At 26.9% G+C, this 25,642-nt stretch overlaps 1 protein-coding gene across 1 annotated transcript; it reads left to right on the plus strand.

The window, feature by feature from the left end:
• Positions 1 to 6,705: 6,705 nt before the first annotated feature.
• On the plus strand, positions 6,706 to 20,033 carry LOC113556329 (estradiol 17-beta-dehydrogenase 11-like). The gene is made up of 7 exons (XM_026961199.1): positions 6,706 to 7,007; positions 12,301 to 12,449; positions 12,788 to 13,129; positions 17,669 to 17,798; positions 18,337 to 18,457; positions 19,176 to 19,295; positions 19,648 to 20,033. The coding sequence occupies exons 1-7, from the start codon at positions 6,965 to 6,967 to the stop codon at positions 19,712 to 19,714; spliced, it is 972 nt and encodes a 323-aa protein (XP_026817000.1). The 5' UTR covers positions 6,706 to 6,964; the 3' UTR covers positions 19,715 to 20,033.
• The last annotated feature ends 5,609 nt before the right edge of the window (positions 20,034 to 25,642 follow it).

Consider the following 25,642-nt stretch of genomic DNA (forward strand, 5'->3'; position numbering starts at 1 on the left):
AACTTTAGTAGGATTGTTTATCGTAGTACCGTATTTAGGTCTAAGGGGAGGGGATATAAATTTATCCTGTAGTTATTAACTCGAGGGGTTCCGCCTGTTACCTTAAATAATAATAACTTATTAACATTATAAATTCATAATTACCAGTTATAAAATAGAAAATGTTACTTGAGATTAAATTTTTTCCTAAAACAAAATTGAATTACAAATATTACAAATATTTGTAATTAAGATTTTGTCAAAAATTGAAACTTCCCGTTTTCCTTCAATTTTTGTTCGTTTTTTCCAATTATTTTGAAAAGTAATAATGATTTTTAATTTTGACCTCTTTAAAATGTAAACAAGATCGAATTTTCTTTCCAAAACTACACTCAAAAAATCTTCGTTTACTTGTCATATATATAGACAAATAAAAATACACATACCAAATTACCAAAATCATGGTAAAATAAATATATTCATCACATCGCTCTGAATCTAAAATTAATATTTATTTTATGACCTCTGGTGAAAAAAAAATGGACATCACTATATCTTTTGCTTTATTAAAAAAAATCGTTTAAAACGGACACCTTGCATTTTATACCCCGGGGCACAAAATTATTAAATACGGCTCTACATAATATCATAGTTATAAATATATTTACTAAATATTTAATTTATAGAACATCTCCTATATAGTTTGAAAATATATACATATTTATAGTACATACATTAATAATATTGATTATTGGCTATAGGCATTTACATTAATACCTGATTTACATCATTATAACGGTAATGTATTATACACATGAGTGAAGTTAGTGTATAATTATGTTTGAATAGGGAGATGTATATATTTGGAGGAGAACCTATGCCACTATTATTTGTGTTTTATTTAATTCATTTAGGTTGTATTAGTATTTCATTTTGAGATGTTTGCCACATCAGCTGTGTGTATATTTATTAATTTTCTTTATAATAATTTGGTACGAAAATGTGGTTTTGTATGTTGGGGAGATTATTGTCTCGTTTGCTATGGAGCTAATTTTTTTCATCACTTCGAATAATATTGTCGAAAACAATTTTTAAATGTTCCACTAAAAATGACGTATATTCTTAGCAAAAATACTATCTAAGAAAACTTTTATACCTGCTATTATCAATAAACACGTAGTAATAAAATCCAATCCAATGATAATAAATCTCAAAAAACTCTTTAAAAACTCCTTAATAATAAAAAAAGACCATAAACATAGAGTGCTATAAGAAAAAAATTTGTTACCTAATAAATTTAATCGAATTGAGATTTTGTTGCACTTTGTAACTATACAGACTATTGAAATATATCGTAATAATATGTTCTTACTATTTTCACTTTATCAAGATTGATAAAGATCTTAATTTAAATTTTATTATTCTGAGAATTTAAATAAATGTATATTAGTATGAAGTACTAAAAAGCTTAACAATTATTCATCATTTAGAAAAAAACACGAGATAAAAACCATAACATTAAACATTATAAATTTATAAATGTAACATTAAAAGTCGATTAAAAATAATAAATAATAATTGTATTTAATTTGTTGTTATTTTAGATTGTAAGCAGTGTGATTTTATTGGTATTAGTTATACAATAATAGTGAATAATAATATGTGTTATGTATTTATTTTTATTTATTTATATGTCTAATGACACTTTTTGGGGCGGGAAAAATACTTTGATCAATATTTAACACAGAGGTTTCAATATGGACTCGGTATCGAATGTGTCCTAGTTGATACTTTGGTATTTGAGTGATCAAATGTAGAAAATATTTAATAGTTCTTTAATAGTCGGAAAAAAACTAGGAAATATTTAATAAGTAACATCAGTTTTTTATTTATTTTTTTTTTCAGAAAAATAACTTATTTATTAAATAGGTAGGTACTTGCATTTTTTACCAAACATTTATAATAACATTTTCAAAGTATTTTTACTCTTTTTGAGCTACTCAAAATTATCAAAATTGAAAGCTTTATAAGAATGAAGCTTTTAATTTTGATACTTTTTTTTTTAATTCGTTGTTTTATTTTATTATTTTGTTTTCAGCAGTAGTATTACTTCAACAAATAAATAGGTAAACAATAGAGAGATAATTTTCAGAAGGTTTCAAAACTGAATGAAAAAAGAATTACATGTATATTTTTATATTGGGATATACTTTGTACATTATACACTTTAAGGTAAATAAAATTAATAGAGAATTATGTGTTTGTTTTTTTTAATTAAAAAATGTCAATACGTTTTATTTACAATTGGTGAACATAAATATTTTGGTGTTGTATTTATGAGATATTTCACATAGATAAAACATAAATATATTTTATAGAAATGTATATACCTACATATGAAGTTTGTTTCCTTACCGTACTGTTTAAATCGTGTCATGATGCACCGAGTCGGCGGAAACGGGAGGTCGTCGTGTTCAAATAATATATTAATGATTATTGCAACATTGAAGAAATGTCTAGTTTATAAAGGAAATGATGGACCGGTTTTGTTGTGTATTTGTATAGCTACTATTACGAAAAAATGATGTTGGAGGTTTTAAAATAATACCTGATTTATAATATACCATGTTAACATAGGTATATGAATTTGAATTTGTATAACGTAAAATGTTGAGATTTAGGGAAAAAGCTGTTTATAATATATCCACAAGGACCGTAGCATGTATACCACATTTTACAGTAAAATAAATTGTTTTAATAAATCAGGCGTATAAGATTTATTTATAAAAAAAACAAACCAATATTATATGATTGGACATTTTATGAGTTATCACATTTTATATATTTGTTCACTGTTAAAATAACTGAGTGTGTTGATTGTGTAGAACACGCGTTCTAATGGTCATAGATAATTTGAGGGGACTACTCATAACGTTAAAAGTATAAACTATTCAAAAATTATAACAAAATGAGAAAATTGATATGAACGTTAGATATTTTATTATTATGTTATATCACAGAATTTATTAAATATATTATAATTATTGCATATCAAAGATGTTCTATTCTAGTACCATCTACCGTAACTGTGGTCAACATAAATTCGAAATAATTATTAAAATATCGGGTGTTACTACTTGGTAATTTTTTCCCACTGGTATTTTATAATTACAATAAAAAAAATGTCAGAAAACTACACGCTTATTTATCTAACATTATAGTTATGACTTGTTTATTGTAATATTATTAAAAAATAAACGTTGTAATAATATTTTAGTGGCGCTGCAAAAAAAAAGAAGAAGAAGAGAATGTCATAGAAATAGTGACAGATAAGATAAGTTAGTGGAACAGAAAAATAATAAAGGTATCTAATGAACTCTAATAAACTAACCATATATTTTTCGATTAAATAACCTATTTTTAATAGTCAACGGAATACTTTATAGATGGAAAAAAATTATTTGAATTTTAAAAAATTACCTGTTCAATATTATTTAATTTTTGGATTATAGAAAGACTATCATTATTTATCCAACATATTCTATTAATCAAAATCTAAAAACATACAGGTTTTTTACGTATAGTACATTCGTGTCTTAAGTAATACAATATTTAAAATTTGTTTACCTATGTGAAAAAATAAATTTGAAGGTTAGTATATAACAATATAGATATATAGTAATATAGTAATATACCTATAGGTATTTATAATTGACGTCATGTTTCAGTGAACGGATATTTTATTTGTATATTTTTTCTTACTTTTATAATAACACAAGCACTTTAAAATAACTTCATATTTGAAGTTTAAATAAATGTTAACTTAAATTAAGTTTCCATAACACTACTAAATGAGTATATTTGTATAGGCTATGGTTTTGATTAAATATATTTCGATTATAAATGTAGGTATTTATTTTAATCAATGACCATATAGGTGCTGCTAAGACATCAAGGCCGTAATACATATTGTTTGGGTCTGCATATTTTTATTTTGAAGAACGTTTACTTTGTCAAGGAGTATATTTTTGCTACGTTTAAAAAACTATTTATAATATTTTTATTGAACATTATTGCCTTCAAAACATGAGAACAATTTGCAAAATTAACTTAAGTTAAGTAAACAAAATATTGTCAATAGTTAACAAATAAACAATTTACCTCACCAAGTTTAAAGTTAATATGGGATAAACTATTAACTTATTCAAAAAAAAAAAAAAAATTATCTTTTACTTTTTTTACGTACGTAGATCATATAGTACTGATTTATGTTTATTTATATATACGTATATATGTAATATATTATTTTATCAAGAAACTTAACATAAACTATACTATTTTATAAGATTATTTTCATTTAAAACTTTAAAACCGTTCATTATATTAAATATTAATGTAAACCAATAAAATCAAAAATTTCAAAAATGATTTTAATTTTAACTGATTATTATTTAGTTATTTCAATAGTCTGACATTAAACTAGTTATGTTAAAAAACTAAATAAATAAAATAAACTTTTAACTAGTTTAAAGATATCTAAATTGTAAGTTAAAGTCACTATACATTCATCTTCCAATTCCACGTTATTTTTTTGTTGATTTATTTATTTTTGTTTTTTATTATGCGAGACGATATACGGAACGGTGAAACTGACATTTGGAAAAATCATTCAAATATTTTGCAAACTATTTGAATTGAACAAAATGTTATATTATTGAGATACAATGGTCAATAAAGGTACTACATGAGCCATACAGTTTAAAAATTTTTTTTCTCATTCCAAAAATAAATATGTATTATTGAATATTGATACTCATAGGCCATGGCATATAATATGTAAAATAATGAATTATTAAAAAAATATATTATATTATAATATATATATATTTAAAAAATTATAAAAAAACAAACACATTTGTTATCAAAAAATAGAAAAATAATAAACAAAATACATTTTCCAATTCAAGTTGTTGATGTTAATAAAACGATTTGTATACCTAAATATCCGTACCTATTACTATATTTTCTACTTTCGTATAAAACTATGCGAACTATAGTTATCCTCAATTTCACATATAAATAACTATTACTCAGTAAATTCAATACCTAATGAGACATCAATTTAATATCAGATTAAAATTATGAACAGCGTCGTTATATATAATTTTCTATGTAATAAATATTATTTAAGCAATATTTTTAATACTTTAAAACTGTTAATTTTATTGTAATAATAAAGTCACAACCACCGTAAAAGTACATTTGCAAGTATAAGTAAGTATAAATTTTTAATTGAGTATAAAAAAAACTAGCCCTATCGACTGTTATAGCCTTATAGGTATTAAATGTACCACACATCATCGATAAGATAACTATGATAGTTATGTTAAATGAATTCAAATATTTTGAACATTTCAATGTGTATAAAAATGATAATTTAAGTTAAATTAGAATATTTTTAGTTTCTACGATAAATGTATTTTTAATTTCAATCAAACAACAAATTTCAATTATGTATCAATTTTTATTTTACATAATATTATGATTATTTAATGTTGTCTAAAGTTGAACTTCAATCACTCATAAAAAAAATATATTAAGTTTTATACTAAACAATTTTTATCAACTACACAACATGAATATTTTTATTTATAAGATGTTAATGATGAATGAATATTATATAAATTTAATTAATTATTATGTGAATAAAAACAATTTAATTCACTTATAGATTATAGTTGTGACAAGGTCATAAATCAGTTGATCATTTAAAGTCTCACATCTTACAACCAAAAGTCATCCGATAACACGATAAAAAGTAATAGGTAAGTACATTTTGCATTATACATAAATACATCAATAAATTAGTATTCGACGCAGTATAAGTATACGCATATGTTAATAGTGTGTTTAGTGTTTACATGATAATTATATACAACTGTCTGGTGTTTGAATGACAATATTCAGTCATTAATAAAATTATTCAGTGAATCTCATAAACCGAAAATATAATATACAAATTCGATTTTCGAACGATTAGTTATAACTGTTAAGTATAAGTATTTAAGATTAGATGTGCAGATTAGAGTGACACAGGAGAACACAAAAAAAGGTTAGTCCACAAATCTGATCGTCTAAACTTTAAATACTATTTTAACTAACTAATTATAGATATACTGGTTATTTTAAATAGTAGATACTTAAAATTTTCAATTTTTACTTTCCAAAAGATTCAAAAACCTCCACCAAAGTTGACGATCAGAAAATTATTTCTACTAGAAAAAACGTTTTCGAACACAAAAATAATAACACATATCATCATAAAACCAATATGTTTGTGCTCCAATCAAAAACTAAAATAATTTTGTTCTACTACAAATATGTAAAAAAAAATAAGTGCAATATATAGACGAACCTATAAGGAATTACATTTATTGCAATAAATATAATAAACCCGGAAAAATTCAAGGCCAAGCCTTGGAAGTATTTCATACAACGCGAACTGTATCAAAACATAATCGACTGCAGCAGTGTATCTACATTATTATCGTAGATATATTATATTTTTCGTGTCTACTCGTTTCGAATGGGTGCGCGATATTTACACCTACACGGCATACACCCGAAAAACCGGATCTACGGTCGACGGGGTAGTGTAATATAATATATAAACTATATTTTAGCGAAAACGCGCCGATAGCGTATGTCGTTTTGAGACCTGAATGCACACCAAGGTGATCTTCCGTGCGAGCATAGAGGTTTGTTCAACTACTCGCGGCACGTAGATATCATTCTCGGCGTTCTTGAACGGCCCCTCATCGTGTCATTTTCGCCGTAAGCGTAGGCACGCGGCCGTCGTATCGCAGTCATCGAAACACCGTCGTCAACATTGTCACGCGGCTGCACGAAAAACCGACGAACAACAACAGCAATACATCATATTACTATACACGTCTCAGCCGATTGGATACAACAAGCTGTCGAAATGGAAGCAGCACAACAGCCCGGTAACAGATCCTCGTCAAACGGTACGCGCACGATATCATTTTTTCTTTCTCTTTTTCCGATATTATTTTTATATTGTTTTCATGCCATTATGTCATAACGCCGTGATACAGGTATAGGTTAATCGTTTGAATTACAATATTAGTGTGACAATTTTTGTACTCACGCCACTCGCGGACATATTATTTCGGTAACGTCTCACCGCGATACCGACGATAGATAACAATAATATACTGCTGTTGACCGTAATATTTGAATACAATTTTAGCTCGCCGTCAAATTCGGTCCGCGCAGAATCGTTTTATTTTTTTCAAACCGACCATATAATCGTACTTATTACAGAAGAAACATTATCGATGTCTCATAATATTTATAATACATTAATTATTGGTACGTTTGTTATAGAATTTAAATCGTGTCATACATCAATAATGTGCGCTTACTTATTTATTTATTTATATTTTTAATAACAATGTCGTTTACCTTAATAGTTAATCGTAATATTTTTAAAAAAACATCAATCTCACATGGTATTGCTATTACCTTTACTTACAACAAATGTTGTTCACGGACGTATTTAATACATCTGATTTTCACGAGGAAATTTAATATGATGTGATTTACTCTACCTCTCGTTATTTAACCTTCGTCTTGAGAAACCGGAAAAATCCAATATTTCATATTACTAAGATATACTAAATAGATAATAGAATAACTAATAAATGGAGAGATTGTAATACTTACTACATTATAATAGTGAAAAATGATATACAATATTGCATAATAACATTAAAGTTAAATATCATATTTTTAAATATTTACAAGATGTAATCACTAATCAAAATCGAATTGATAAATAATTTCTTTGATATTGATGAATTTTAATATAGAGCTTATAATTAATACGTGTGCATTAAATCAAATACAAATATTTTGTAAATATATGGAGTAGATAATAGTTAACATATACTATAAACTTATATTTAAAGTAACAAACTGCTTACGAATTGTAATTAAATTAATTATATACTGAACGTTTAAGCTTATAATTGTGTACCGTACTTCAAGAAAAGTCGGTAGGTAACTATTTACTTAATTAACTCAAACAGATATACCTCATCTATACCTAAATGAAATGTGAAAAACGTGTAGCTGTATCCCGGCCCCATACCTAAGTCATAATAATTTTGTTCAATGTACAATTACTTTATTAAATTAAAAACATTTGCAGATTATAATACGAACCAACTTAAAAACTACGCAATAATAGGCTTGTACGCAATACGCACTACACGCTACATTAAAATAGGTATATTGAAAGTTGTTGTACGTTGGATTTTGAACCAGTTATTGGCTCTGGTTGTCTTGTTTACCATGGAAATACGAACTAGAAATATTTTGCTATTAACACAAACATAATAACTATAGTACTTTACAATCCATCTCCAATCAAATAATTATAATAAAAACTACAATATTATTATTTGTTATACATCATAATAACACTATACCATTTGCTTCTATAAATATAATATTGTAAATATAGTAATTTATATAATATATAAGGATGTAATATTAATATAATTATAAAATTGTGTGTATAAATATATACGTAATTATAATGCTATATTATACAATTAATTATATCGTAATATCGTATATATAAATATAGGTATACTTACTTTTTAAATGGCAATAAATTATGAAAATATTAATTATTTTCTAAATTATCAACAAAAAAATAATTAATTAAATTAATTAAATTTATTAAAAATATTGTGCTATAAAGTTCATGTTTATTTTTATTTTTTTATTTTTTGTATGGTTTTGAGGCTTAAGAGTTCAGAAAACTTCTGAAAAAGTGAAAAAATATTTGTTTAAGTTTCCAACTAGTTGACATTTCTTACATCTGAAAAGTTTCTATAGTACGTAGTGCGCACATATAGTACCAGAAAGTTATGCATCACTCAAATTCTAAAACATAAGTAAAAAAGTCGTTTATAAAACCATTACTTATCAACCGATAAACATTTTTAATGAACACGGATGTAGGTATATTAGATTTTACCAATTGTAGTAAATAAAATTTTATTTTTAAATATAAAAATTATAAATTTATCTTATCTGTATGTTTAATAAAAATTGAATAAGACAATAGTATATTTTATGTATGATATAATATGTTATACTCAGCATAAATACTAAACAGGTTAGATTAGGTTAGAGTAGTATAGTAAACTTAAGAATGAATACTTCAGTGTGTAATAGCTTTTATTTTAATTAAAAGAAATCCCAAATGAAAATAATGCAAACAATATGTATAATATGGTTATTGGTCTTACACTATAACTATAATAGATGATGTCTTGCGGCATGCTCATTTATTTTGTGCATTTAAACCTATATATATCGTATACACATTTCTAAAGAAAAATAGCTAAAAAATAATTTTAAAATATTTGAAACAGAAATATAAATACAAGACAATAGTAAATAGTATATCAGTGCAATTTTAATTTTACTTTCTTAATTTTAATCAAGCAAGTATGGTAATTGAAATAAAAATGTCTGAATTTTTAAAACTTCAAGAATTTGTGTTAAATAGAAAAATGATAAAAATGTAACTCAGTCATAACGAGTAGGTGGATAATTAGGCAAGCTTTAACATAAAATATTAATGAGAGAGATCCGATATCACACCCAAGCGGTATAACGATTTGAATTCACAAAAACGTCGGCATGAACAGTCCCAAAATTTCTATTCTTAAACTTTTCTCCAAAACTATTATAGCTAAAAAAGTTGGTTGATACCTCAATAAAAAGAGATTATTAATTAGATACAAAATGTGTGATTAAAAAATTATTTAATTTATCACAGTTAGAAAAAATAGTTATTTTTTGCTAGATTTTCATTTAGCGTGGTAGATTACCGAAACTGGAGAACGGATTTTGTTATTTGGGGTCTTGTTAGATTCGCATTAGCTAGAAGAAATGCAGTGAAGATTTTCAGAACTTTATCTTCAATCGTTAACTCACTACAAAGCTATAAAGCTGAAAAACGCCCAATAAAATGTGTTTTAATTTTTTTTTTTTTTAAGCTTTGTAGTGAATTAACTATAAAAGATAAAGTTATTATACATTATATTATTATAATTTTAAGAACCATTATTAATTTTCAATAAATAAACTATACTGTAGTTCACAGGTTTTATAAGTCACACTTTTTAATATTTTTCAGATGAATATATCGAATGTGTTTTTATTGCCAATATAGTAATCGTTTTAAATTGGTATTTTTAATAACCATTCAAAGTTAGCACAGTGAAAGAATAGATAGGTAGGTAACCTGAATGTATAAAAGCACTGCGTAATGTCGATGTTACTACATTTAGTACCTATTGAAAACATGTATAGATAAGTTATAAATATATAAACATTATAAAAGTCATTAAGTTTAAGCAATTCGACTATTCGACAAAAAAAAAGTAAATTTAGTTTTCATTTATTTTTAAAATGTTAGGTACGTATTATGTGGTGTTTTTTCGCGAAAGGTTAGACCCCGGAGGATTGGGTCCAATGCCGTTAGATAGATCGCCAATCGTATAAGGAAGAAGTATATATACACATTTAAGGCCATCAGTATGTCCCCCTCGAGGCATATCCCGAGAGACTAACTTTTAATTTTCAAACAGTAACCGGCCCTGGCTGGAACTATATATATTATAGCATGGCAACAGTAACCAGTAAATGTTCAAAATACACTATTCTAATTTTTCTTTTCACAATATCATTGAAACGAATAAAAAAACCATTCCCTCGGGGTTATCGAGAAATATATATTCATGTATTGTTGTTTGGCACGGATGCCCACACACCCGGTGTAGTTCTGCGAATTCTAATGAGAGACGGACATCTTTTTATCCCCAGTCGTATCGCAGCAAACCCTCTATTCAGATTTCCTCCGTGTATATAAGGTCTAAAACTTTTCCCCCGACTCAACCCCATGTTAAATATGTCATTTCTGATACATGTAAAACGTAAATACACACACAAATATACATATATTTAATACGATGGCTTGATGCTGTGTATGCATCTTCTCCATACCACGTCCCTCACTTTTCTACTGACAAAATATATTTTCATCCAATTCAAGTACCGATAACGGCGATAACCACTTGTCTTCAGTGAAAACCTTACAACGTAAATTTTAAGTTTACGCTACATTTTAAATTTTTAAAATACTATCGAGGTATTACCTTGTAACATGTTTAATGACATTAAACTTGTGTTATTATACTCATCATTCATTATACTCATTACCTACTTAGATATTGATTTGTGTAGTATATTTTATTATACATTATTGTTTAATTCTATACAATTTCTTCACTAATTATACGTATTTGTAATTTAATGTACCTGTTCAATAATATAATACAAAAACAGTAATATAAATATTTTTAGATTCTGGACAGACAGATGAATAATGCGTGTCTTTTGAAACCATAAAAATACTTCGATTTTCAACTGGTGTAGACAAATGGATCTTGTTAAAACTGGTGTAATTCAAAAACATAATATTATTATCTTACCAAAAGTTTAAGTTAGGTTTTCCTGTATAAATTAATATTTTCTAAATATTTTGACTCTTTTTAAACTATTTATAGACATTTTTAGTTTCCATTTTTTTTCTTTAAAATGTCAATAGAAAACATTTCGCTGAATAAAAATGCAATTACAACATTATTTTATTAGCGTTTAAAATTAGAATTTTGACGAAATTCAAATCTTAAAAATATTTATAAATTCATAAAAAAAATAAGTAATGAGATAGTAAATATTTTTTCTTGGTTTAAAATTACCAATTTTATTTATCTATTTTATTTTTTGAAGGTTCGACCTACAATTATAGTATAATCTATCATGTATATTATTTTGTTTTTCACATTTAACTAAAGAATGTTGGTTTGCAACTCATAAATAAATATGTTTCAAGCACTAATAAAAGCATTTCAACAGAATATATTTAGACTGGTCTGTCAAAATGCACTTAGTTGTAAACATTTTTGAGCATATTTTATAAAATATAATTAATAGTACTTACAATCAAAAAAGTACCTAAAAGATAACTAGTTGTATGCTTGTATCTATTAATTATTTTTCTATAAAAACAACCAAATTTTTAAAAAATTTCATATTATAAAACGAGTTAAGATTTAAAAGATCAACAAAGCTAAATTCAACAAATACATTTCAGTCTTATATTACTTTATTTAAGCTATGAGATTATTAATATTGTTGTTTTTTTTTCAGGAGTACAGACATCAAACATTGTATTAGATTATTTACCAATCGTCACGAAAGTTGTAGTAGGAGTTCTTCATTCGATATACGCATTCATCAACCTAGCATATGTCACCATATTTCCAGTTGAAAAATCTTTAAAAGATAAAGTCGTAGTCGTAAGTGTATACAATTCATTATTAGCTAGGTAGTCTATGACTTTAATAGTTCATAGAATCAGACTCTAACGTTTTACTTCAATTACTTTAGATTGTTTAAATTGTTTAAACAATTTAATGTTAACTAACAATTCGTTCCTAAATTCGTATTTTTCATAAGCAATAATAATAGTTTTATTTGAGTATACTTTAAAAAAAATAAATGACTAATTAGTGTAATAACTAATAATTCTAATAAAAATTTAAATTGTTTTTTTATACATTAAAAAATCACAACAGAAACAAATATTATGTATAACTTAATTTACTGACAAACGTATTAAAATTTTCTCCACCAGGTGACTGGTGCCGGCAGAGGACTTGGCCGGGAAATGAGCTACCAGTTGGCCAAAGAGGGTGCAAAAGTGGTGTGTGTGGACATAAACGCGGAGGGCGTCAAAGAAACGGCGGACGTGATCAACGGCGGCCGGACTGGCGCGGACGCTGGAGCCGACTTTTACACGACCAACGTGGCTGAGCCGAGCCAAGTGAACGAACTGGCAAAGGCGGTGGAAGAAAAATGGGGTAAAGTGGATGTGCTGATCAACAACGCGGGTATTGTAGCCAGCGCGCCTTTGATGGACACCACCGACGATCAAATCAAGCGCATGATCGACGTCAACCTGGTTTCGCACTTTTGGGTGAGTGTCACGACAATATAGTATATACCTAATGTAAAATAATAGTGATACTCTCCACAAAAACAAATTTACCCTTCCTGTTTTAATAGGTTGTATTATAGAGGTACCTACTGCATAATAATTATGTTATACTAGTTGTAGTTAATATAGTACCTAATATACTTAAATAATAATAATTATCGTTTTTAAGTTAACGTATAATATTGTAATTAAGCAAAGGTAAAAATATCAAATAATATATTGGTAACAAATATGATTTACCAAATCTCATTTGTAAAAGTCCGAACTACAAAAATGATTTTGTTAGTTTGACCAAACTGTTTTATGTATCTTAGGTTTCACAGGTGTTCGTATTTTTATCATAACACATATACATAATATGTATGTGTGTGTGTGTTTGTAGGTGAAAATATAGATTCTAACATTCTATAGTTTATGACTTGGTAAAATATTGAAATAGTGAAAAGTGTAGAATGTGACCCCGCTGCCATGTAGATTTGATTTTGATATTGATAATTATAGGATTTTAAGCTTACTCAGTAATCTAATGTACAACTTAAACTATTTAAGTTTGAAACATAAAATAGAATCGTTTCTAAATGTTCGTTAACGAAATGGATTTCTATTTAAAAAGTAAATACGACCATAATTGATTTTTATATCGTTTTCGATACCTTTACTGCAAATAATCAATTATATTAATGAAACTACCTATTTTATGTTTATGTAGGTATAATACTATAATATAATCAAATGTCCATTTGACAGAAAATAATATATTCTGTAACCTTTCGTTAAAAAAAAAGACGTACTACGACACAACGAGTTTGCATAATTTAATATATAAGTATAATGTGAAAAACGAAATGAAAAATTATAATTCACAATTAATTGTGTTGAATACGCGGCAATTACATTAAATGCAATATTGTTGTGGAACTCGTTGTCAAAAACTAGGTAGACACGAGAAAGTGGGTATATAGGTAGGTATACCTATCTCGGTAATTATATTTGTCATTAGTGCAAAGACATTTTTATTATTATTTAACTATTATTATTGCCAAGTCGCACGAAACTGTTAAATTAAATCGTTTTAACTCGACCCGTTTCACAAATGGCAGAGTAAATATATAGATATATATGTGTATGTGTGTGTGTGTATGATACGTCAGACTGTGCGGTTATAGGTTCGCGTACAACTATAATAGTTTTATGAGCCATTACTTATATTAGAGTACCTATACGTGATATCATATGCGATGAGCCAAATTCAAAGGCTAATTATTCTATATCACCGACAATCGTGATGATCCTGTTCATTTTTTGCTATACACTCAAAAAGCTAACACAATGTTGAAGTACCAAACTATATACATTTTTTTTATTTGAAACGCGAATATTTAACGAAATACGAATAATATATATATATATATATACAGTATTAGATAGTTTAAAAAAATAGAATTTTAAAAGCTCAATAACAATGATGTGTTAAGTGCGTATAATAAATCTCTAATAGGCTCGGTGATTTTCGTCCGTTTAGGTTTTCAACACTACAATATGTTACAACACTAATATTATTGATAAATCTATAAATTAGATCAAACATAACGCGATAAAATCGATTGAGACATGCGTTTAACTTGGAAGTAAGTTGGTAATGTAAAAATAAATATTAACCTTTCAAATACGTTTATTTAGAACAAATTTTGAAAAAAAAATGTTATTTTAAAACAAAAAAAGTACCTAGAAACCCATTGAAAAAGCATTGAAACACAAAAAAAGCAAAATACAGTTTCGCGAATTTGCTTCTAAGTAGTACCTATAAATCGAATTTATATAACTGATATTGCTTCGTTTTAGAGCCTATAAAATCCGTACTCTAATAATAATATATAATATTATTGAAATACGCATTACAATGTGCTTTTCCAATCATTTAATCATTGTAGATGGTAATGTAATACTCGCACTTGGTTTTTATACGATGACGGACACATTTTTTTAAATTGAAAACTGCTAACGTATACTTACAGCATTATACTGTCTACTGTGATAATATCGTAATTATTTGCGATGTTTATTGCCCACATTCAATGAGATTTGAGTTTCGAATTGATTACTTGAACACGTGTAAGTTTATAGCAGATGATATAGGTAGATATCTAAAATCTCATCGCCCATAGCCATAGGTGTACCGCACACACGACAGCTATAACTATATATAATTTAGAAACTTGTATTTTTGGCCTCTAAACGCGGCAAGTCATTAAAAGAGTCACGGTCATTATTGGTTCACAAATCCAATTAAATATATATTACACAAAAGTCAAACGCGCCTACAGAACACTATACTGTACACGAAACGTGTGTATCTGTTAATGTAAAATAATAATAATAATGTTACGGTATATACGTAACCTCTGTATAATATAGGTACTAACACACCGCCTTAATAGCGAACACACTTTCAAGAGTAAATAACCGTAGAAAAATATCCCTCCTTATAGCGGACATATTTAATAATTTCCTTATTGTGTCCACTATAGAGAGGTTTCACTGTAACAGTAATAATAATACTTGTATTATGTTTAATCCTAACGGGGGCTCGTTTTTGAAGTTTAACAGCACACTTGAGGAAGAGTGTCCATCGTGTATAATCTATATTTATACGTAAATATATATATATATATATATATATTATATACCCTTGCAACCTTAACTGCAATATCTATTTATAAATATATTTATTTATATAATATACGCGGGATGTAACGCGAACGAATAGAAACATGTATAGAAAAGAAAATTGACGTATATATTAAAAAAAAAAAAAAAAATGACATTATATTATCTCGGCACATTACGTGGAACGCGATAAATATACATGGGGCGTTCCATTAAATTTACATTTCGAATGTAACACGTGACGTCCAAAACATAATAATAATATGTAAAACTCCCGCAACTGTAGTAAAAACGTACCCATAGGAATATGATAAAAGCTCGCGAAACGGAAACGCTTACGAGCTCATTGCCGTAGAAACAAAACCACTATATATTATATATATATATATAATGTACAGGTATCATCCGGATGTATTTAAATCCCAATGGTCGCATTCGAAACACACTCGGAAAATAAGTCTCGACATTGCTCATAAAAGTATACGGTTTCCCGTAATTTTGAATATGGGGTCATAAAATGAAACCGCGCGTCTCCGGTGCGATAACTTTCGGACACGACTTTCGGAACGAAACGTATATACGTATAGTATACGCCTATTATATTATCATAATCCTATTTTATTAAAACGCGCGTTTACAACTGTCGTTAAAATACCGATAATATTATATTATGAACGCGAAACGATTCGACTCGGTCCTGTGCGTGCGAAAATATTATATCGGTACCCGCTACAGACGACTGCGCCGCCGACGATGATTTTACCATACGTTTGCGATAGGTACGAGTGAACTATAATGTAATCTCGACAACGCGAATTTAAACTCGCCCGCACCATAAGTCGCTGTACTGCGCACAAATGCGTCGTAAACCAAAAAATAATTACGACAAAAGTGTAGGTACTCGAACGTTTCCAAAACGGGTACGTTCTAGACGTTTTTAACGGTGATGGTGTGTGAAGAATTTTATTCGTATTATGTCATAGTGCGTATGCAAATAATATTGGTAGGGTCTAGAGAGTTAGTATAATATTTGGCACACGCACTTACGTACAACAACCTAAATAATATACAATATACAGCAGTGTATATTATACACCGATATAGTCGAGCGGTGCAAGTGCAATTACTTATAGACAGATAGATTTTCGGGCTTGAATTGAGATTTGGGATGGCGGATGATATCGTGTTTGTTATTAACAAAATAAATAACTAACAATAATTAACCCGAGAAAAACAATAAATCGTTTTTCCGAGTCATAATCAAATCACAGAAACACCGGGTAACTCGTTCAGCCATACTGCAGTAGGTTTCAAGTTCATTTGACTCGCCCCGTCATTGATTGGGCCAATCTCTAAAAGATATAAAAACCGTACATAACTCTCGGGTCAGGGTTCTATAAAATTAAATACTTAGATTATTTACGGAAAATAAAATGTACCTACACGGCTATAATACAAATAGTATACCTACAGTATACTTATTTTCTTTGTGTATATATAGTTAGCATACGAAGTTTGTATGGCAATTTAGAATAACAAAGGCCGGCTTTTAACCCTGCAGTCGTCCATTTTTGTTTTTTTTTTTTTTTTGTCTATACGTTTGTTAATGCGTTTCCTATATCGGACACGCAATTATTGGAATTCGATAGCATACACTATATTTATGTATACGCTACCTATGCCTATATATTTTCTTGCTCCAATTGTTCAACGTTCGAACTATATAGGTATAATATTATACAAATTACTTCCGTTGTTCATGCACCTCGTCCTGTTTAGATGTGCATTACCATACGCGATCGTTTTACCAAAGCAATGTTATATTTAATTTGATTTCTTTCACGTTTTCAGATGTTACGCGCCTTTTTGCCAGCCATGAAGAAACGCAACGAAGGCCACATCGTGGCCACGTCCTCTGTGGCGGCGTTCACGTGTGCGGCTAACATCGTGCCATACGCTGCCACCAAGTACGGTGTCACGGGTAAGACTTATTTCTTAAGAGGACGTTGAGTCCGCATGTGTTGTCTCCGTCTTACACACGTGCGATATAACAAATTTTCGTTCATAAGTTTCAATATTATGCTGTACAATTTCAAAAAGATCATAACTTATTTAAAAATAATAATATCAATAAAAGGCTACGTGGGGCCGTGGATAATAATCTTACCTTTGAATTTTATAATAGGTCAGTTCACTCTAATATCAAAACTAACAGCACAATATTAAAACTTGTGAACGAAAATCTGCTGTATCGCACGTGTGTAAGACGGAGACAACATATGCGGGTACTACGTCCTCCTGAGCACCTACGTACTTATGTATATTACATGTACATTTATACATTTCATGTGATACGATAATAACCAATGAGAATTTGGATTTTTGATCGAATCGATTGAGGGGATTTTTGTTGACATTATAATATAATATATGTAAAACAAGAAGGCTAACTACTACTTTATTTAATTACATTTTGTTGTAAGACATTATTTATGCTTAACTGTTTCCCGTCTCTGCAGGTCTGATGGCCAGTCTCAGAGAAGAACTCAGGGCCAACCCGTCAAACAACATAAAAACCACTACTATTCATCCGTTCTTTTTGGACTCTGCCCCGATAAACGTCAAACACTGGGAAGTAAAGTGAGTAAATATTATTATATTATTTATCATATGTACGCAATTAAACGATTGTAACAAGCCGACAAAGTGCTAAAATTGCAATGTTTTTAGTTGTTCGCGTGAACTCTGTAAATATCACTCAATCTGCACTAATTAAGACATCACAATGACTTGTCCTGTGCCTGTAAATCTAATGGCAATTTTTTAGGACTTTAAACCTACCTAACCTTATACGTCATGCCCGAATCTACGCATATAGAAATATAACAGCGAATAAAATTATTTTTATTGAATATCGGTATTCAAAAGAATCAAATTATTATACTCAAAAACAGATAAAATTTAAAATGAACTTGAAAAATAAAAATAATAATAATAATAATTGTAATTTATTAATAATGTGATTAAAGTACCTATACTTTTTTAATTATAGAAAATTATTTGCACCAGACACCTGGTAAAAATACTGATTATAACCAAAGAAAATGCCTGAAATATGTATTAGGTATTTAAATATTTTTTAATACCCGAATTAAGGTTATTAACCTGCGATGTATTATAACATTGACTATTTCAGAATATTTATTGATTAATAAATAATATAATTTCTAAATTTTAGTTTTTTAAATTCTTGTAATAATACCTACAATTTACTTGAGATTTCATTAGAAACGTAGTGTAATATTATTAATAATAATTAAATAACATTAATCGAAGTTAACTTTTATTGTCCAAAAAGGTCAGCATTACCAATTGTTTCAATTCCACAAGTTGCCCAAGCAGCAATTCAAGGAATTAAAAGAGAAGACGTCGTTGTAACCGTACCAGAAATATTGAGACTGATTATGCAAATACTATGGTAAGCATTTAGACAATTAGAAATAAATTAATAATACGTTTAGTATTATTACGAAATAGTTAAGTAAGGGAAAAAGCGACTACAGACTAAAGGGACCTGGACAATAATATTATTAGGTATAAAATAAAATAATGTAAAAACTTTAAGTTCATCGGCACACTTTAATCAAAAATGTATCAATGTTAATATAAAAATATTGGCGAAATAATATTAATTTTATAAATTGTCATTAATAGTATTTGATAAAATTTAACTCATACGTTAAGCTGTATATGATTTAAACAAAATTAAAAATTTATTATTTTTTTCTTTACTATAATATAGTATGTTAATACTAATTTTTTTTTTCCAGGATTGTGCCACAGAAATCAGCTGATTATTGGCGAGACGCATTTAGTTCAAAAATCAATAAAGCTTAATTGCTTTATATATTTAAACATAAATTATTGAATTGAATATCTTAAAAATTTAAATATATGTTATATTATGTATATAAAATGTAATTATATAGGCCTCATACAATTTGTTCAACAAAATGTTGGTACGTGTATGCATAATATAATTAAAGGAAACTATAAATATTTGTAAGTGCTAGTATTGTAGTTTCAATTCAACGTTTTATTCAATTCTCCGTTTATTTATTTAATTGAGTAAATATTAAGTAACGTACTTATAATACCTATTTATTTACTCATTATATTTATATGTTAAGCAACAATGTATGATTATAAATACTAAAATTATTTTGAAAAAAAATACCTGCTATAATTTAATAATATTATTATCAATTTTTTAAAATGTTGTTTGTATTTTTCTATTTGTTTAATATCAATCACCTTTGAACATAAAGATGCCTACATGGTTACATCCTACCTATAGTTAATAGTCATATACTCACAACTTTATGAATTCAAAAGTTGAATGTTTTACAGGCTAAAAATAGGTAATAAATTGCCGGTTTCTTTTATTTAGGTTAATTATTTAAAAATATTTTTTTTTTTTTCATAAGTAATGTAAGAAATGATGTGCTATTAAAAAAAAAAAAATGCAAGAAAGTAACCGTCTTCTCTACAGTTTGAGTCGTAATCAGTATAAGTACCTCATTGAGTAGGTCACTAGCTGTACTGCAGTAGACCACTATAATTGATGTGTTAAATTTGGATTCAATGTTTAATCATACAAGATGCCTACTATTCTAAACAAAATCGGCATGTCAATATAGGCATGTTACTAAGTATAAGTATGCATTAAATATCAATTGATACATAAATATTACTATTATAATAATATATTTTACAATCATAGTAATATGCAGTTAGGTTAAATTAATTTTTACAAATAATATTGTATTTAAAAATGTCATTGACCATTGTGTGTATATTGTATAAAATATATCAATATATTTTAAAAGTTTCAAGAAGGGAATAATGTTTTTGAATAGGTACCAAACAACTATGACTACAATAACTAAATTTAAACATTCAATTTTACCTAGATTTAAAATTAAGATGTTTATAAATAAGTTGCAGTGCTTATAAATAAATCTTTGGGTTTCAATAAAAGAATTACCTAAGAGGAATACCTTGAATTTAATTTTCAAACATTTGTGATGTTGTTCAACTTGAATTTCAAATGACTTTTTTAAAAAAATAGTGGATTTACAATCAATTTTTATTATCAAATACAGTAATAAAAGTTTAAAGCCTTGTATATAATAGATTTGTTAAAATTTGCAAAAAATAACTAACTGAATTGGTGTTCTGTAGAAGTAGATACTGGTAGGCATACTTGAAAATATGCATTGTATTAAATTTCAAATCTCTGTAGAGGGGTAAAAAATTGATGAAAAAAGTGTATTGACAATGTAATAATTAATGTTGTAAATACACTTGTCTCAATGAATTATATAAAAAAAACATAAGACTCCATTTTTAAATTATTTTTTAAAATGTTTACTTTATTTATATATTTTGTACATACCAAAAGGAAAATGTAAGAATTTATAAAATACTGCCAGTGACTTAATGTAATTTACAATAGGTATATATGAATTAATTATTTTAATTACGATAATGTAAAATATTTAAACATTTGAAATTTATTCAGAAAAATAAATCATAATTGTTAATAAGATGTATCTTCCTTAATACAGCGCAATTAACTTAGCAATCATCAGAGATATTGTGTCATTATTCAGGCAGATTATAATAAGGGTCCTTGCAGGACTCTTTTACTATATGAACTTAAATATTAAATACATGTCACATAAAATATAGGCAAATGTATGAAATTTAATTTGTTATAAATACTATTGTATATTTCTATGTAAGATTAATATTAATATTGTGATGTTTGGAACTATACATAGCTATTAATATATTACAAATATTTCAATAATTGCAAGATAAAACAAACATAAGATTACATTTATCAAAAATACATATATTTCTATAAAAGTGATAAATTACACTATTGCCAGCCAGGTCATATGAACAATCACTTAAAATGTATCAAATCAATAGTGAGCTAATGATCCCTTAAACATGATTTAGTAGCCCATAATTAGTCCATTCAATTTTGTTAAATCATTATATTAATAAATTTTTTATGCAACGCGGCATATGAAGTATAGTTTATACTAACTTATATTATTATCACAATATTATAGTATTATCCTTATTTAATATTATAGAAACCTAACAATGTTTCATATATATCAGATAAATAAGACACCATCTAACATAAAAATACTTCCAATACCATAATTATATTCTAGTGTCATTTATACCTCAACATTTATACATATCATACACAAAATTTTACATTCTTGTAGTGGCAAATATAGATATTTGGGGGTTACATTTAATAATATATATTTCAAAATATGATGTTTATAATGTATACAGAGATTGTTTTCTATAGAACAATATTTTATTTTGTGGGTTTTCTTCCTAACTTGTCAATGTCCTTAAGGGATGTAGGCATACCAAGGTATACTGAGATCTGAGAACATAGATTTAATCTGTCCCATCCTTACGTACATAGTTATTGCACCAGAGGAAAGTTGAACACCTAAAATTCCCTCTCACCCCTCACCAAAGAGTATGCCACTACGTCTCTGTTTAAACAATTTACACAGAGTTGCACAAAAACTTGATTAATCTAATAGTTCACTACATTTAATGGACAAATTATGGACCCTTTAATAATGATTTCATGTTTTAATTATCATCAGCTTATTGATTCATTGAATGATTAAGTGATTGTTTATGCAACTAAGCATATAAGATTAAACTTTCTTGATAGTAACATGATTATTAAATGAATATCGTGTATATTAACACAATGTGAGTAATACTAATACTATAATAAATACTACAATCTTACATTCACTACATACTAATGTTATAATACATATACATAAGTCATAACTCAATTTTTGTTATTTAATCTCATATAAACAAGTACATAAAAAAGTTATTTACAAACGACAATTAAAATAAATTATTTCTATAAACTCTCTGTAGAACAATCATTTTGAGAGCACAAAGCAATATGTAAAATTATCTACTGAAAATATATAAAATTATAACCAATGCTAAGTATTTAATTTTAAAAGCGCTTTTTTAAGAGCTTACACCATAAAACAATGGCAGCTATCCATAAAAATATTGGTGTAGCGAAATATAAGAAGTAACCACCCACTCTCAATAATAATCATTCACATATTATTCCATCTACTGAATAGTTTATTAAGCATGTTAAAAAAAAATAGTTACTATTATAATGTTAGAATATTCCAAAGTATTATTCTGTATTATTAGCATATGAAAAATTACATAGACAACCCACCACACCCTCCTCTAATAAAAAGTGTAGCAGGTGCTACACCTCTACTATAGGATAGCCGCCACTTACATAAAATATTTTAAGTCAAATCAAATGCTAGGTAAAAATAAAAATTAATTTCAAGTTGATAGTATTCAGTATACAAAATGCTATTTTATATATTATTGCATATTTATAAGTTTTTGATATTTGGTATATTTTGGTATAATCGCGCATTTTAAATTTGTTTAATTTATAGTTAAAAAATTGTGAAAATTTTAATATAAGTATCTATCAATTTTTTGATGTTTTCAAGATGTTTGAAAATAATGAGTTATAGATATAAAAATTTTCATAGCATGATAAAATATTTTTACTGCATATTTGAGCGTTTTTAGGAGCATAATTGTATACATATTTAAGTGTTTTTTAGTTTGGTATTGGGACATTTCCCCATAAGGTATTTCTTCATTCATAATGTTTCCAATCCAATACACTATATTGAATTGACTTGGTTTGTAAGAATTATATAATTAATTTAAAAAATATAAAATAAAAATGAAATCAATAGATCGCATAAATATAAATAAAATATGAAAATAAAAATATAAAAATATGTCTTGCATATATCAAACGCAAGTAGAACTGTTTCTTTGGAACTTTTCATGTAATATGAAGACATAGATAATATATAATATTTATAAATAATTTTCTTAAACTGTATTTAAAATAAAATAACACATTATAACAAAATATGTAATAAGAGGACGCTACACTCGTATGTGTTTTTTCTGTCTTATTAACGTACATCATAGCAAATTTGCATTCAACAGAACACATTTTGTGATGTCAGCTTTAATATTAGAATAAATATACCTATTATCAAATTTAAAAGTAATAATACTATCTAGATAATGTCATATACTTTTATTGATATTATCATTTTAAAGTGTGTTATAGTTCCTCTTAACTATAAGTTTAACAGTGTATTATTTGGTTTTTGCATCGACAACAACTTTCAGTATTTTTAATAAAAAATGTATAGCAAATGTGTTGTTGTAGAAATCTTAAAACTGATTTAAGGTAGTGTATTGGATAGAAAAATCTCATACAGGAAATATATTTTATAGGGAAATGTCTATGAATCTGAGTTTTTTTTTTAAAGCATAATAAACAATTCATACAACATATTTGACCATTTTGAAAAGCATTGTTATATTATTTTTTTTATGTGTTTTTATTTTATAAACTTATAACCTAAATACAAAGACAACAAAATTAAGATAGAGGTAATGATGAAGGTGCTTATGAAAAAAAAAACAGATAAAATCAATATACCTTAATAAAATATTAACTACACTTCATTCAAAATTAGAATGTATTTGCGCTTAAGCTGAACAAGTTAAAGCTTAGTTATGTAAACAAAGTTAAAAAAAAAAACTAACAAAGTTGATTCTTGAATTCCCAAATTTCTAAGTAAGATAGTAGTTAGTTGATGAAAATAATAACTTAGGTTAGAATAGAAAATAGAAGGTTTAAATTTAATAATCTGTTTGTTCAAATGTACAGTATTTCATTAAATAAATAACAAGGTATTAACTATATTTATATATTATATAGCTATGGTTTAAACCGTGCAGGCCCGGATTAAGGAACGGGAGTATGGCCCCCATGCCCACGAGAAATAGGGGGCTACAAACAAAAATAATATAATCTTATACTTTGCCTATTAATAAGACAACTTTTAAAAATTAAAAAAAAAATATGTTACATAATCTAACTATAAAAATTTGAATTTAATCATTTGTGAATAATTTTATTGAGAGGATGCTACACCCGCATGTGTTGTCTCCGTCTTACAAATGTAAATCATAGCAAAATCTGTATTGAGCGGGAAAGAACTGAGAAGGCTACAGTAATAACTAAGAAACGAAAATTTAACTACGTAAAAAAGAGAACTTTGGCTGTGAAATATCGTTTTTATTATTTAGATACCGTAACTAAAAAAAAAGTTATTTAAGTTTAAAAATAATAGATTTTTGGAAACATTTTAATTTAAAAAAAAAATTTTAAAAGAGAACCTTTAAAAAAAAATAAAAAGCAGGTAATCTGGGCCTGAAACAGTACAATACAAGAAACATAAAAGATTAATAGGAGATTATATTATCGAAAATGTACCAATCTATTATTAAACAATTCTAATAAATTGTAAATTATTAATTATTATCCAGTTGGCATTCAGTAGTTTTACATTTTATGGAACATTGAGTTTTATGCAATAAAAAAGGAATTTTTAAAAAAACTAGTTATTTTTTATTTTTAACACGTTAAAATTTGATTAAGGTTTCTTAAAAATAAAGTTCATATGAATTAAAAGCATCCAATTAAGTTAGAATAATTTTCTAATTAATTAATGCCTAGCATTGATTTGCACAGGAACCAAATTTTATTGGCAATGCTTGACCATTACTCTACTGAATTCTACAATCCATATGCCTGCTGAGTAGTAAAAGCAAAAT

This window comes from Rhopalosiphum maidis, chromosome 3 (assembly GCF_003676215.2).
Source record: "Rhopalosiphum maidis isolate BTI-1 chromosome 3, ASM367621v3, whole genome shotgun sequence".
NCBI classification, from domain to species: Eukaryota; Metazoa; Arthropoda; class Insecta; order Hemiptera; family Aphididae; genus Rhopalosiphum; species Rhopalosiphum maidis.